The 16,635-nt window shown below is 36.7% G+C and overlaps 1 protein-coding gene across 1 annotated transcript in view; it reads right to left on the bottom strand.

Annotated features, from left to right (window-relative positions):
• Positions 1 to 16,635, bottom strand: part of PRIM2 (primase, DNA, polypeptide 2 (58kDa)) — a 256,639-nt gene that overhangs the window by 15,416 nt on the left and 224,588 nt on the right. The window contains exon 12 of the mRNA XM_004673597.2: positions 15,138 to 15,220. Coding sequence (XP_004673654.1) covers positions 15,138 to 15,220 — 83 coding nt within the window. The remainder of the gene's footprint in view (positions 1 to 15,137; positions 15,221 to 16,635) is intronic.

The following is a 16,635-nucleotide window of genomic DNA, read 5'->3' as shown; positions in this document are numbered from 1 at the left end:
TATATCTTGAAATTTTAGGTCATAGAAAAATATAATTAGGTCCTCCCTGGTGGCGCAGCGGGTTAAAGCACAGCACTGAGAAACTAAAGCCACTTCCACATGAGTTTGATCCCCGCCGCCCCAGAGGTGACCACATGGCGTGGCAGACCTCTCCTGACCCACCCACTGCTCCCCTCAGCAGTGTACTTCGTAGATCTGCCTGTTCTGCTCCCTGTTCTGTCTCTGGTGAAGCCTCTCACCACCCCTGAGCCTCTGTCCTATACCCCAGTTCTGTATGCGCAAATAAATAAATCTTTAAAAAAATAATAATTATATTAACCACATTACTTCATTGCCCAGCTCCAATTAAGGCTCTTCCTTAACATGAAACTTTTTTTTTTTTTTTACTTTCAGCCTATCTTTCTAGCAAATCCATAAATAGCTCAAACTTCTATCATTAAACAACTTCACCAACAAAGTCACAGGTGGATGAAAGTTTTGGCACATACATAAACTCAAAGTAGAAAATTTAGGTCTAAGGAGAGGAATTGGAGAAGAAGGAAAAAAGTAATGAAGATAAGGGTGATGGTAAATGAGCTATTAGTAAAAACAGACTACTTGGAAGCAAATAGCTATCATTCGTGGGTATTTTAGAGGCGAATATAGGTTCTTAAAATTGGGATGTTTGCCTTTTATAAACATTTATATATGCATACAGAACTGGGGTACAGGCCAGAGGTGCAGGGTGGTGAGAGCATTGGCCAGAGACAGAGTGGGGAGCAGAATAGGCAGATCGATGAAGTGCACTGCAGCAGGTGAAATGAGAGAGGTTGGCCATGCGGGTCACCTCCAGGGCTGGGGATAGAAATCGCACTGAAGCTGCAACCAGCTTGCAGTGCTGCGTCCTAACCTATTGCTCCATCAGGGAGGGCCTGGGATGTTTGTCTTTTCAAGGTCATTTACTAGAAACAGAATTAAAAAATCATGTACATCTTAACTTTTCCTTAAGTAAAAATTTCTTTTAAATTAATATACAAAGTGTCAAACATTACTAAAAACCAAAATAATATGCCTAATTTCAATCATGATCCATATTACTGAAATGACAAGAGAAGGGACTTGGAAAATTTTATTTTTCTGAGTAAAATATTCTAGGCATAGCAGTGACATGAACTGTCTTTTTGAATTCTTTTATTGAAGTACTGTTGGTTGTATTTTGGAGGTAGAGGTTACCCCCCAGCTGTTCTGGCCATAGTTCTTCTACTACCAAAGCACCCACAGTTACCACTATAGTCCATCATTGTGTGCCCACCTTTCTGCTCCCCTCTCCACTTTCTCCCATTCGGAGAGTCTCAGTTCTACAGTCAGCTTTAAAGAGTTATATTTTTGTGTTGGTATCACATATTGAATGTAACAAATTTTTTTTTTTGTTCTAATTCTGTTGAAAAGCAGAATGAAGATGTAGCCAGGCAACAGTACTTTCCACAGTGTTTACTTTACCAGCACAGCTTCTGAAGAGCCAGACCTCCATTCTTATAAACTGACCTTTGCCCTTCCTGGGGGTGCAGTGCCCCAAAGCTGGAGTTCAGTAGGAAGGGTCAGCAGAGTGAGGATCATAAATAGAATGGATGAGGGACACACAAGACAGAGACCCATGGAGAGAAAGAAGTGCATGGAAGAAAAAAAAGAAGCAGGGAGATAAAAAGTACCAGCTGGAAGAAAAATGTGTAAAGTCAGAGAAATAGGGTAAATGAAATGAAATCACTGCATCTATGTGCACTGTAAACACTGAAGTGACCCTCAGCTCACACAAGATTTATTTTAGTCAGCAATGACTTGAACTCTGCAGTTTTCAAGTTCCACCACAATTTGCTGTTACATATAGCATTAAAATCAAAACAGTTCTCTGAAGGAGAAAGCCACTTCTTATGCTAAAAGTTTCCTAATTTTGCTTTAGAAAAATATAATCAAGCAATTTCAACAAGCATATCAAAGGCTTATTTGAAAACACAAGCTTATTTAAAGAAAAAATTTCCATGAATATCAAAGAATATTTTCAACGGCAATTTGACTTGGTTTGTACTGCTAATATTCTTGTGCTAAAGTATGAAATGTCAAACATAACTCTCTACTTACTGTACTAATCCAGTTCATCAGTATTCAAAAGGCTAAGAAATACTGAGTGGTAATATCAAACTACTCAATTTTGGTAATTCATATTCTTTATCAGCTGACTAAAGTCAACCAAGGAAAATACTAGATCTAAACAATGAAGTCTGCCATCTTTACTGGAAAAGGTTTCGTTACATTTGCTAAGCTTGCTAAAATGTAATTATACTTCACCTACTATTTCATCAACAAAACAAAGTATTACTTTAGTTTTTAATTCTAATACAGTAGTTAAATAAGATACCCTATAGTGAAGGAACATAGAACAAATAAAATGTAATTTTCTGATGTGGTTGGTGATATATCATTGGCAGCTGATAACCATCTATGCTACAAAAATACTATGGGAGAAATGCTAGATTTATACACACTCACAATTAAAAACAGAAATGTAGGCAATATTTTATAACTTAACAATACACTTCTTTTGCCCTAATGCTTTCTAATATTCCCTGCCATCTGCAACTTCCTCTCTGCCTTTGCTTCAGTGACTGCCAGTGAGGTCCAGATGATACCTGGCAGCAGACTGTAGCCACCTGCTCAGCTTTGGCTTCACTGAGTGCTGTATAGTAAGGTGTGCCACATGCGCCAATCAGACATGCAGTTAATCTGTTTCTAACTCAAGGTCATATTCTGTCTCGTTTAAATGTGATAACAAGTTTGTTTTTTCCTTAAAAGCTCAACTTTTCAAAACTAGTCCATGCTGGGACTTTTCCACTTCATTTCTAACCTTCCTTTATTTCAAAGGTTAGAGAAAATGTGGTAAAGGTGCAGAGTCTGGAACAGGTTTGAACATATTACATTGCTTCCATTTCTCACATACTCAGCATAGTTTAGCCTGCCACTGCCTTACAACTCTGCTGTGACCTTCATTCACCCGCAGATGAGGGGCATGTTTCCTTTTCTTAAAGATGTACTTTCACTCATTTGAAACTTCTATACAAGGAATTTTTCAAGTCTTCACTTTCTATAAATACTAGTTATCTGACTGAATGGATTTTACCTCTAGATGTCTTCAAAACTTACCTTTCCTTCTGCTATTCAGGCCCTTATCATTCTATTTATTATATAGCTTCTTGGTTGCATTTTTTCCCTGACTTTTAAAGAAATAATTTTTAACTGAAGTAGTACTGGGATACCCCTATCAGGTATTACAACCATAAGCCACATATGTACTTAACTTCCCCTCTCCAAGCACCTTCATTCTTGGTTCAGTTCTATAGTCTGCTATCACGGGTTACGTTTTCATAAAGTTTCTTAATTTATACTCTCCTCACTCATGACAGCTTTTATACAGTTACTTAACTAACTTTCAAAAAATTAGATTTCATAAAATCTGAGAGTCCTGGCTCTCAGCTGTGAATGTGGCACATACTCAAAAGTCCTTCCTCACCAGCCCCTATTCTTCCTCCCGAGGTCCCTCTCCTGTCCCATGTGGACACTAGAGTTTCGATACAATGGTTCAGCTTCTCCTACACTGTTTGGATTTTACCTTACAAAACCCTAGTGATGACTCAGAAGGCTTGCTGTGTGTAATGCACTGCTTGATTTTGTTTATTCAAGTTTCTTTAGGGTAGAACTTACAAAGATGGTGATTCAGTTTTCACAGATTTTACAGAATGGTGTTCCTCAAAACAGTCACTTATCTAAACAGATTCACCTTCCCCAAGTCATTCTATTTACTTGTCAGAACTTTATCTTTTTACACTTAAATTGTTCATTATTTATGTAAACTCCATGAAGGCAGGGGTCTTGTTCACCACTATATTCCCAGTGCCTGTGACAGTTATTGGAATACAGACATTACCTAATTGTTGATGGTGAGTGAATGCTGCTTCTTTCACCTGATAAGCCTCACTTCTTCCACTGGGGAAATAGCCAAACAACTTCAAATACATTTTCATTAAAACAGTTACACACTTATTTACACTGTAGTATGTTTCACTTTCAGTGGACTCAAGGCCTTATTAAGTCCTAAGTTTCTTAATCATCTAATTTCAGATATGAGCATAATTAAACTTCAGTGACACTGTTTACTGAGTAATACCTTTCCTCACCAAAGCTACTTATTCAGTTTGAGTGAGTCTTAGAGCATTTTTATTAGAACCTTTGCAGTTAGAGCTTCCCCCTCTTCCCTCCTGCCTTCCTTAGTGTAGAACCACAGAACAACAGTTAATAATTTAGTTCTCCCTCAACACCTTTAAGAGCTTGTGAGATTAATCATATTGAATCCACATGAAGTTTCTGAACTAAGTCACCCATTCAGTTGGCTTCCATAATCAACTCTAGACACTAAGTTAAGAATTAGGTTTATAGAGACCAGTGGAGCCATTTCTGCCCTCAGCGAGGATTAGGCAACAATCCCCCAAGGGCAGGAAAGGGGAAAAAAAAAAAAAACCCAAATACTATGAAACAGGTAATAAGTGAAAAACACAAAATATTACCAGAAGAGGATAGAAGGTAAAATGCTCAGTGAGTTTTCAGAGCCAGAATCCCTCTAAATCAACGAATTCTCAAGATAAAGAAAAGAATGAGGGCAATGGGGACCCAAGAATAATAAATGCAGAGGTGGCACAGAAACATGACAACAATGTATTTGGGCTAGGAAGAAATTAAACTTGTTAGAAAGAAGAGGAATTCTGCAATGAGGTGCTAAACATATCTCAAATTAGGGAAGAGAGTCTAGAATAGTTTGAGTTACTGGCTTGACCATCTAGTGCTCCATTTATGATCCCCTGAAGCTGTATGTAGAGGCCTTCTGTCATATGCCGACCACATGCCCCCTCCTCAGGAGGCAGATTATTGATGGCTAACAGAAGGAGAAGCCCCCTCAGCTGAAGAAAGTTATCTCACTTAAGGTAACGATGCCTGCTTGGAAGCTGACTGGTGCAAGGAATGCCTGGTGCAGAGCTTTGAAAGGCAAAATGTTCTTACATTCTGCAGTGCTACTGAGCTTCAGGGCTGGCTGTGGAGTCAGCTAAAGACCAACTTTTCCTTCTGCCTATCTTGCCTTCACTCCCTGGGTAGGTACTGATCCCAAGTGTCCTTCACAGTGATGACCCTACAATCTCCACCAGAGAACCAGATCTGTGACAGTGCAAGGTTTTTGTTTTTTTTTTTTTTGCAAGGAGCAGGGTAGGAAGAATAATGAGAATAACATTTATATACCTACCAGGAATCAAATACTGTGCCAGTACTTGATTATCAGCTAATTCTGCTGCTCATGTATATATGCAAACACCCCACCTCCCCCCAAAAGGATACTTTTTGGTAGTTTTTGAGATGTCTTGGTGAATCTGCTTTAACTGAGGAGATCTATAGCTTTCAACTCATACATCCTTCTCAGTCAGCCAAATATTAAATAGAGGTGAAGCTTTTTGCATGGTACATAATAACCAAATTTGAAAATCAAATTACATTACTGCCTTATGTCTTTTTCCCAATATAGAGTATAAAATTGAAAAGCCTCCAACTTTTAACTTAATATAGTTGAGAAAAAGCTTTCAATCATAGAAACAGGCATCAAGAATACTGCCACCCACCATACTAAATTCCTCAATGCAGATTAATACCAACATTTGGATCAAAGAAGTCAACCTTTAAGGGACCATTAACAACTAAGTGAACTTGAAATACAGAAAAAGAGGGACAAAGAGACGGTCAAGTAAGCATGTGAAAGTCTGCTTAAAGAAAAGTATCACCAAGCCTCAATTCTGTGGTCCACTTAACAACTATATCTGTGCTTCACATATTCTATATTGTATTCCTTACCCAATATAAAGTACCAAGTCAGTTCAGATTCACTACACCCTATGATTTTGATGGAAATGATGAAAAACAATTATACTGATTTATTTTCAAAGATCTTATAAAAGAAATATATCAAATATCCTAGTGGAAACAGAAGCTATATTTAAAGGTTTTTTCCAAGGACTAGAGAATTTAGAAATAAAAGTTTGCCTAACAAGACATACATTGTAAATTATAGCAAACACAACCAAAAAGTCTGAAATATGTTAAAGCAACACAGACTAACAATACTTATTTTTCTGGATACTTAAAGTGTGCTTCTTAAAAAAAAAAAAAAGGCAGGGAATTGTGGCACTGGGATAATATTCTATAAAACTGGTAGTGAACCAGCATTACTATAATAGGAGAATATTTTTTTTGTCTATATGTACATAGGATAAATTTTTATTAAAGTCTCAAAAGTGACAGTATTCTTACTGAATGAAATTCCTCTATAGGTACCAATCATTTTTCACATGGGTAAAAACATGGAAATAAATGTAACAGTATACAAGGACAGGTTTATTAGGAAAGGGGAAAACAGAAGTAGCTAGATAGTCACAATGGGACAGAAGAGGTGAAGTGATTTTTCTTGAACCACCCTAAACAATACCAAGTAATTTTTAAGTGACCATTTATCTTCACTAACAAAGTATGTATGTAGGAATTAGGTTGTATATTCAGCAATTTTTGTAATAAAGTCAACAAGACACCAAATTCTCCTTAAACCAATTCTAAAGCTCAACTTCCCATCTTTTCCTTAAGACATTTCTAAGATTTACCAAGAACAATGTACACATTTCCAACTACACTAAGGAAAATAAAGCTGAGTGCAGCAATCAAAGTACTAGCCCCATAAATCAGAAGAGATACTCCTGGAAATGAAATAGAAAAGCTGCTCTTAAAAGCAGTTACTGTTCACAAAGTAATGGCCAGACTGAATACTATCACTTATTGATAACTCCTCCTTACCTAAGAAAATTATAGGTGTTTTAGGTAGTTTAGATTTATGTGAACATTGAATAAGAAGCCATTGAGATTTATATATGCCATAAAATCTTCTTGACACAATGTTACTTTTAAGTCTTTTAAAGTGTCCACTTTGAAAGACTTCTTTATTAAAAGGCATTACCAGTTTTAGATTTAATATGGTCACTAACTTCTTGAAAATTTTTCGCCTGGAAAAAAATAGATTAACCAACATTTCATAAAGTATAATATTATTAGGTTTTTTGAAGCACCAGTTAGATTTGCTTTTAATCATTAATGATTATGTTGAGTAAAATCTTAAGACATTTCCTTCCTCTTTAAAAAAACTTTTAAAAAGGAGTTTAAAATACATTGGTGAATAATGCAACATTTCAGTCAAACTTGAAAAACATGTAGCATTATTTACATGCATTTATGGGCCAAATATGAAAGTAATATTGGTTGTAATAGGTCAAATATGGTAGAAGCAAACATTATTAACATGATGTGGAAATAGAATCTAATCACTCTAGTACTCAACTAACCCTTGCGTTAAAGCAGTACTGTCCAATAGCAGTGAATGAGTGACAATGAAATTTTATAGTCATAGTTAGAGGTGAAGAGCAACAAATAATTATTTTTTAATATTCTTTAAATCAGTATCATCTATTGTCAGTTTAACATGTGAGCAATATTTTAAAACTATCATTACTAAGATATTTTACAGTGTTTTTTACTCCTGGTATATATTTTGCACTTACAGTAGTGTACCACAGCTTGCTTACACTGGCTTGTGAGAGTAGGATTTATGACATCACACTGGTAGTTTGACAACAACCACCATAGCAACATTTATGAAAGTTCTACAGAGAAGCAGCAACAGAACAATGCAGTATAAGGAAGGCAAGCATCTTGGCACTTTCTACGTTAGCTCTGTGGCACTGAGCAACCTCATACCTTTCCTAAACTTCAGCTTTCTCATGTAAGTCAAAGAAATAATGGGTGAGAGTCAAAATACATTATTTACTTGTATAAAACAACATCCCAGTGCTTGGCACAGAGTCAGCCAAAATATATAAAGTACTGTGGCTACAAATTGTTCAGTGTCTACTCACAGATGGAGCACACCAATCATTGCAATAAACTACTAATAAACGCATGCACAGATAACAATCAAATATGCCTACTCCACTGGGCCAGATACTAAATGATACCATCTTTAAATTAATTGTTGAGCAGCAATTATTGTCTATTGATTAAGCAAGTTAACAATGTTTAGTAATTTAGCAATTGTGCTACCAAAAAGAACAGCAATTATAGACTGTGGTGTAAAAACTGCAATGTGAAAATTTCATATGTATCTTTTTGAGAAATAGTTAAAATCAGATTTTATTCTCAATATCATAACACTTCAGTTTATTTTTTAAAGTGAGACATCAAAGCAAAATGAAAGTAAAAGGCCAGGTATCTAAATTAGGCAGGAAATATTGATAGACATGTTAAGGGTAAGATGTCCCAATGAAGTTCTGCAGAGTTTTGTGGATTCCACCCCCCTACTCCAGTGATTAGAAAACTACAACTCTCAGCAGTACCAACGAGAGAACTGTGAGAACCAAGAGGCAGAGCTAAGCAGACATTCTGGGGGATAAATAGAGAGCGTTTTTCCAACTGTCGCTCTGGAGAGGTAAAGGTTTTCTCTCTGGAGCAACAGCTCCCAGACCTTGTGACTGGGGTCCAGCAGTTTTAGTTTGTGACTAGAGCTCCAAGTTAGCAGAGCTGGTAAGATATTCCAGTTACTTTGTATCCCTCTCTCTCTCCCTAGGTTGTTCCTTTTCCATTCCCCTTTTTTGTATATAAACCCACTACTCTTTTTGTGCATCTCTGCAGAAAATTACATTTTAAACCCCAGTGAGGACCCATAGACAGGCAGCCCAAGTTCACTCTGGGCTACCCTGTATTAAACATAGTTAACAAACTAACATAATATTGAAGGATGATTACTACACCTAATTTTTAAAGGAATGTGAGAAGATTAAAATGTATACCAATATTTTAAGGAGTAAACAGGGAAGGTACCAATAAAGCTTATAGGTCACTTGCTGTATAAAGTTGAAAGAGAATTAGCCAGGGGTTTCAAATTTCTAAATATTTTATAAGCAGACAGACATGGCTTTTGTACCAGAATAGTCTTAGAAGATACAGTGCTTTCTACCGAATGATGGTGTAGACATGCTTTACATTATAAAAATGTTCACTATTCAAAACTAAATCACTGCACCTGCTGGTAGTACTGGCCCTCTACATATTGCTGTGGGGTAGGGACCTGGTGCAAGAGAACACTGACAGGCTTTCTTAGCTACAATCTTCTGCCAGCACCTATGAGAAGGTGGCAAAATCTTAGACCCTTCAGAGTAAGAATTAGACAGGTTCTTAACAAAAGGACAAAGGTTAAAATCTCAAAACCAGGGCTCTCCCTGGTGCACAACAGGTTAAAGTACCGCATTCTGAAGCTCTCCAAAGTCACTGCAGCGTGAGTTCAATCCACAGCCAGGGAGCTGACCCACATGCTGTGGCAGACCTACTCTGACTCACCTGCTGCTACCCTCAGCAGTGTATTTTGTCTCTGGTGAATCCTCTCACCCACCAAACCTCTGGCCTGCACCCCAGTTCTGTAAGCATAAATAAATCTTTGAAAAGAAATCTCATAACCCAAAGATCTCAAATATGTCTGTCACTATACTTTTACTATTTATTAGCTAAGCATGTGATGCCTTACTATATTTCTGCCAACTTTTTTTTTTAATTTTAAGTGTTTATTTTTACATCATTTTGTGCATTTTTCCATCTCAGTTGTAATCCCCGTGGGCTTCCCATCACCACAGTCCAGTGTATTTTCCTCCTCCTACTGTTTTGATCCCATTTCCCACTCTACTCCCATAAAATGTCTCTGGTATATCGCTGTTCATTATTATTTTCTCACCTGGCCTGTTATACTCCTGCTATGAATGAAACCATCCGGTATTTTCCCTTTTCTTTCTGACTTATTTCACTAAGCATCTTTTCTAGCTCAATCCATGTTGCTGCAAAAGGCACATTGTTTTGGGGGGGCTGTTTTAATACTCCATTGTGCATATATACCACATCTTTTTAATCCAGTCATCCACTTTTGGGCATTTGGGCTGTTTCCATGTCTTTCCCATTGTAAATAAAGCAGCAATAAACATGGGGGTGCAGATATCTTTTTGAATCAGTGTGTCTGTAGATACCTAGGAATGGGATTGCTGGGTCATATGGAAGCTCCATTTTTAGCAGTCTGAGAAACCTCCAAACAATTTTCCATCATGGCTGTACTAGTTTGCATTCCCACCAGCAGTTCTGCCCCCAACTTTTAATCAAGTAACTCATGTGGAAGTGGAAAAAAAGTCTAAGTATACAGTATGGCTAATTAGGAACACTCACATTTCTTAATGCAATCTGCTCCTAAGACGCAATTTTAGGCATTTCTAGTTTTGGTTAAATAGCATGATTGCTTACAAAATTCTGTGTTGCATGTTTGTACTTTATTTCTTTGATTTTATTGAATTCCTGCTAAGAAAAGTGTTAGGGTCATTTATGCTGCTTCCTACCTTTGACATGTTCATTTAAAAATTAAGTATAATTTTCACACAGTATTATACACTTCTATTAACATGTAGTTTTACAAAATTTGACAGATTCAGTAATACCACCACAGCAATCAAGATGAAGCATTTCCCTAAAGTACTACCCTACATTTCTTTGTAATTAATGCTTGACCCAGTCCTAGCAACCAGGTACTTTTTTTTTTTTTTAAAGATTTATTTATTTATGCATACAGAACTAGGGTACAGCCCAGAGGTGCAGGGGTGGTGAGAGTCTTCACCAGAGACAGAGTGGGGTGCAGAACAGGCAGATCGACGAAGTACACTGCTGAGGGGAGCAGCGGGCGGTCAGGAGAGGTCTGCCACGCCATGTGGTCACCTCCGGGGCAGGCGGGGATCGAACTCATGCGGAAGTAGCTTTTTTTGATTCTTAGTGTCGGGCTTTAACCCGCTGCGCCACCAGGGAGGGCCGGTACTTTTTATACTTACCAATTTCTCTTTTCCAGAATGCTAGATAAAATAAATCACTGAACACGGTTTCTTCCACTTACTGTGAACATCTGAGATGTATACATGCTGTTGTAACAGTATGTTTGTTTATCCAACCATACACATTGCAGTGTGTTTGAGTTGTTTCTAATTTTTCAGAAGAATAATGCCACTACCAACATTCATGTCCAGATTTCTCCATGAACTTAATGCTTACATTTCAATTGTATTACTGCCTAGTACATTTAACAAGGCTATGTTATGGGAAATAAGTTAGGCAGTTTCATCATTGCCACTATCACAGAGGATACATGCACAAAGCTACATGGTCTAGCCTACTGCTTACTGAGACTATAACAGTGTTGTCATGTGGTATGACTGTAGTGGTCTAACTAGGTGATGCAGTGAGTATAAGTTAAATATTCTAAGAAACTGCTAAGCTGCTCTTCAAAGTGGTTCTACTACTTGGATTTCTTTCAACATTTTGAAGCATCCAGTCATTCTACATCTTCACTAGCATTTAGTATTGTGAGATTTTTTTTCTTTATTGGAACAATTCTAATTAGCTTGTAATGCTAGTCAGTATATTTTAAGTCACATTTCCCTAATATCTAATGATGAAACATTTTTTCATGTGCTACCTTCTCATTCACAAGTTTTCTTTGGGGAAAGGCTGTTTAAACTATCCCCCCATTTTAAAACATTTTTAATAAATGAGGTCTGCTTTAAAACCAGTACATGCCAATTCAATAACAATGCTCTATTCTGACTATTAAAATTTGGGACTGCTAACACCTAAATTCAACTTCTGACATCTAACCTTCAACTAACATCCTACAGTTGAAGGTATCTCAGGTAGTTTTATGAGATTAAAAAACTGTTACATTAAATTTTTAACTTACATGATTATAACAATTTTTTCTTGACTCATTCCAATATTTTAAAGTGCATTTGAATTCTTCTGAGATCTCATTTGCAACTTATGCCAACTGACAACTAAGCACTTATCAAAATGTTTTACATGGATTTTTCACTCAACTCTCTGCCCTTTAGAACACAGTCCACCAGCTGCTTCACTCTACTGAGACCCACTCAATGAAGACATCAAATGAAAGCAAAAGATTATTTACAGTTGGCCCACATGTACCATACATCTGTGTTCATCTCAGATAAAAGGTTACACTGCAGTTCCAAAGGATGCCATGGAAATTAAGGAATCGACAATAGATCAAGGGTAATTGTATGCATTCAATGGAGTAAAACAAGAATATACAAAGACACTACTATTTAATACTAATCTGCTCAAGAGACAGGGAAATACAGTATTTTTAAAAAGTCATTCTTAAAGATTCAAATTTATCAATAGCGCCTAACCTTTTTACATCCAGAACACCATTCATAAATCCTTTACTCCATTATTGACCATACTTCCGCTTTACAAAGGGCCACTTGATACACTCTATCACCTTCCTATGCTTGACCTCTATATTTCCAGTACCTCAGGGATATGTTTTTCTTTACCACCATCATATTTTCCAAGCATATAACCTCCTTTCTTCAAATGCAAGTCAGTGAATTACTGAGACAAAAAGTTCAATAAAAAGTCAATCCTCCTCTCAAGAAACTCACAAAGTTAAAACAAATAATTACACTCTGTTGTAGTAAATGTAAGGTCAAAGGTATGTACAGTACAGTTGTGTTATAAAGGAATGACAGCTTAATCCTCTCTAACAAAGTAGAATTACCTTTTATATCTTCCTTGTCAAGCCCAACTACTCTAAGGAGTTCTGCTATTCTTACAAACACGCTCATGTTTCCTCTAGCCTCAAAACATAAACCATCTTTTGATGCTTAAGCTAATACTACTACCATTCATTTAACTTTTTTGAAAAGGTTACTTATACTCACCATCTACAGCCTCAGTCCATTGTTGTTAATGCAATCTTCTAAGAAAAATCAAAGTTGAATCACCCACTCGGCACACCTTTTTTTCAGTTTTCATCTTACACAATTTCTGATACAGAAAGGGTTTCTGTGTACCTTATACCCTCTTCTTAAAACTTTTCCTTAATTTTTGTGGTAATGGACCTCCTAACCTCCAATTTTGACTCAGTTCACTGATTATGCTGTCTTCAATTGCCTCACAAAGGGAAATGTGTGCCAGGATTCCATGCTGAGACATGGTTTTGGGTTTCTTAACTCATTGCCACAAAAAATTTCATGGTTAACCAACTCTAAAGAAGGGTCTGGGAAGAAAAATAAAAATCTGAATCAGAAGTTACTGTCTTCAATTTCTGGCTCTACCACTACTCACTAACAATGCATCATGGGTATGGCATGTTCTACAAGCCCATAAAAGAAGCATTTCCTACTATTTCTTTTTAAAATAAATACTGCAATCAGAAAAAAAATATTTTGATTGCAGTAATGATGGTTTATAACACTGTATATGTTTAGGGGTACAGGCTCACAAGTCTACAACAGTTAGTTACCTTACCATGTCCATCACCAAAGTGGGTCCACCATTTTATTAAGCTTGAAATCCTAATAATCCCTTACAGTCACTGCCTTTAATTCTCTACTTTTCTACCTACTTTCCAACCTCCATCCAAGACCTAATTCAAAACACATCTCTTCCAGAAACTTTTCCATGGCTTCCACAGCTGGTTGTTATTTCCCTTTTTAAAGTTAAGCTACTCTATATGTGGCTTATGTTTCCCTCGAAACTCAGGTAGTGTCAAAGATATATACTTCATTACATCCTTCAACAACACTCTCAGCACTGCCTTGCCAGATAAGTGAAAACTTGTTAAGATGTACTAAACCACATCTAAACTTTGGACATAATAGAAACAGCAGTTTCCTAGAGTAATAATTTTCTTCCAGTTAAAAAAAAAAAAGTGTTTATTATGGGACCCTCCCTGGTGCAACAGGTTAAAGCACCGCATTATGAAGCTCTCTGAAGCAACTGACCCGCCCGCTGCTCCCATCAGCAGTGTATTTCAGCAGATCTGCTTGTTCTGCATCCCACTCTGTCTCTGGTGAACCCTCTCATATCCTGCATCTCTGGCCTATACCCCAGTTCTTAAATGTATAAATACTTTTTTTAAAAAAAGTGTTTATGGGCCCTCCCTGGTGGCGCAGCGGGTTAAAGCACTGCACTAAGAACCTAAAGCCACTTCCACATGAGTTCGATCCCTGCCTGCCCTGGAGGAGACCACATGGCGTGGCAGACCTCTCCTGACCCGCCCGCTGCTCCCCTCAGCAGTGTGCTTCGTCGATCTGCCTGTTCTGCTCCCCACTCTGTCTCTGGTGAATCCTCTCACCCTCCGCATCTCTGGCCTGTACCCCAGTTCTATATGGATAAATAAATAAATCTTTAAAAAAAAAAAGTGTTTATGGCTACACATTAATTTAAATATTCCAGCTCTAAAATACATTTTGTTCTTCTTTAGCTGATAGAAGTTTTTCTTAAACTCCATACAGTCCAAGCCAATTCAAAAGCACATTATAGACAGCAATCTTTGCAACCTCAGTTTCTAAAAAAACCTTGCTTACTAAAAGACAAAACTCTTAACCATTTGACCTTTCTTTTTTAGTTAAATTGTTTACAAGGCAAAGTACTTTGATAAACTGTAGAACCTAATGAACTATGATCAGAATTGTAGGTTTAACACAGCAACATTGATGTCTAGCCAAACATTCAGCCAGTACACACTACATTACCTTCTGCTCTAACCTCCATGCAGCACAGAAAACAATTTACCAAAATGAAATAAGATGTTATTAATTTTCAGCTTCATTAATAAGCTCTAATACATTGCTTTAAAAATTATTTTTTAATGTACTTAACCAAGATTGTAAAACATATTAAGAGGAAAGTTTTTCAGCTTCCTTTCTTACCAAGGGAGAAAAAAAAACAAAAACATGTCAAGCAAAAATCCAGTATTTCAAGTACTCTAAACCAGAGGAGTTAAGGCATTCGCTTAACTCACCTAGAAGGTAAGATGTCTGGTGTGTGGCCTGACAAATAGTAACAATATCACTACAGGGACAGTAAATGAAACTTAGAGAAACTGTCTGAGGCCTCATTACTGAGGCTGCAGAACGAATCTGACCTACCTGGTTTATCCCTCCCGGAGAGATCTTGTATGACTGCAACTTCTGCTTCAGCAGCTCTGGATCACTGTGACGGAATGGGCACCCTGACAACAAAAAAACAAGCCAGAACACCACAAGGTTATTTACCCGGGACTTAGTACAATACCACACTCGAGAGACTGTCTAAGCTCCTCTTAATTGTCTAACAGCTTATTAATAAAAAAGTTAATTGCCCATGGGTGCAACCGCTTTCCTCTCTTTATCTAAATGACGACTTAGCTGTATGGTTATCAGGGCACTACAGGCTCAAGAGTTACATAAAACATTACAGCATTTTCAGGCTAAGTTGCTCATTCACCAGGATGAGGAAACAGTTTTAATTATGCTACTTACTAACAAGCAAAGATAATCACAAAGTTGCTATAAAATAGTTTATCTAAAATCTTTATACAATCTCATTTTTTTTTCCAGTTTAAAAAAATATATATAGAGGGCATACAAGGAGCTGGATAATGTAAATAAAAAGAACAATGTACAAATTTGAGAGAGAAAATCTCATATTTTCCTATGTAAATCCAACACCTATTTCCATAATTTTAAAGGAATTATGGATGAAAATGAGATGGACAAAAAGAGAACTGTTTAATAGCAAAACAATTAACAGTTGATATATTTCTTCTCTATTTTGTGAGAAAAATTAAATGAAAAACTCTAAAAAGTTATATATATTTTACTAAGGAAATGCTAAAAGCATAAAATTTAATACAGGAAGCCTGATTGTCTTTTTTAATCATATAGATAATGGGTCCATAGTTAAATATAAACAACTGTGCAGTTTAATAAAATCAGTGGGAAATTGGCTGTGAAAAAAGTAACAGTAAAGTATCTAGGTACCAAGTAAATTTACTAAAATTCTCAACTACATATAACAACATCCATGATAATGCGCATGGATAGTGATATATTCACAATATATTCTTTACTCAGATAAAAACTAATACTTTTTAGCATAAGGAAATATCATGAGAAGCTGCACAGCACATGGTTAAGAGTTTAGATTTACACAGCCTTGCTTTATATCTATTTACCACTTAGTATCTGGGTGACCTTAGGCAAATTTTTAATCTGCTTGTTGATTCAGTTCATTTTCTGTCAGTGAGGGAATAATCACTCAAGAGCCCTTGTGAGAATGGAATATAAAGCGCTTGTACACTCCTGACACACAGTGAGCACTCGGCATGTTAAGTCATCTATCATTATTACTCTCCCAAAAGATCAGACAATAAAACTGCATAGAATCCCACACAGAACAAGAGAAATAAGGCTTCTCTGGGAAATATTGTTTAATTCCAGAATTATTAAAAGACACATAAAGGAGAGATCCATTTAATTAACCAAATTCTATTTGAAAAATTGGCCCTCCCTCTCTCTCTCTCTCTCTATATATATATATGTGTGTGTGTGTGTGTATACACACACATATACACATACATAAGCTTACTTATATACAGAAGCTTTT

Source organism: Condylura cristata, unplaced genomic scaffold (assembly GCF_000260355.1).
Source record: "Condylura cristata isolate star-nosed mole 26May11 unplaced genomic scaffold, ConCri1.0 scaffold00001, whole genome shotgun sequence".
Classification (NCBI taxonomy): Eukaryota; Metazoa; Chordata; class Mammalia; order Eulipotyphla; family Talpidae; genus Condylura; species Condylura cristata.
The sequence above is the reverse complement of the archived record's forward strand: the minus strand, read 5'-3'. Positions and strand labels throughout refer to the sequence as shown.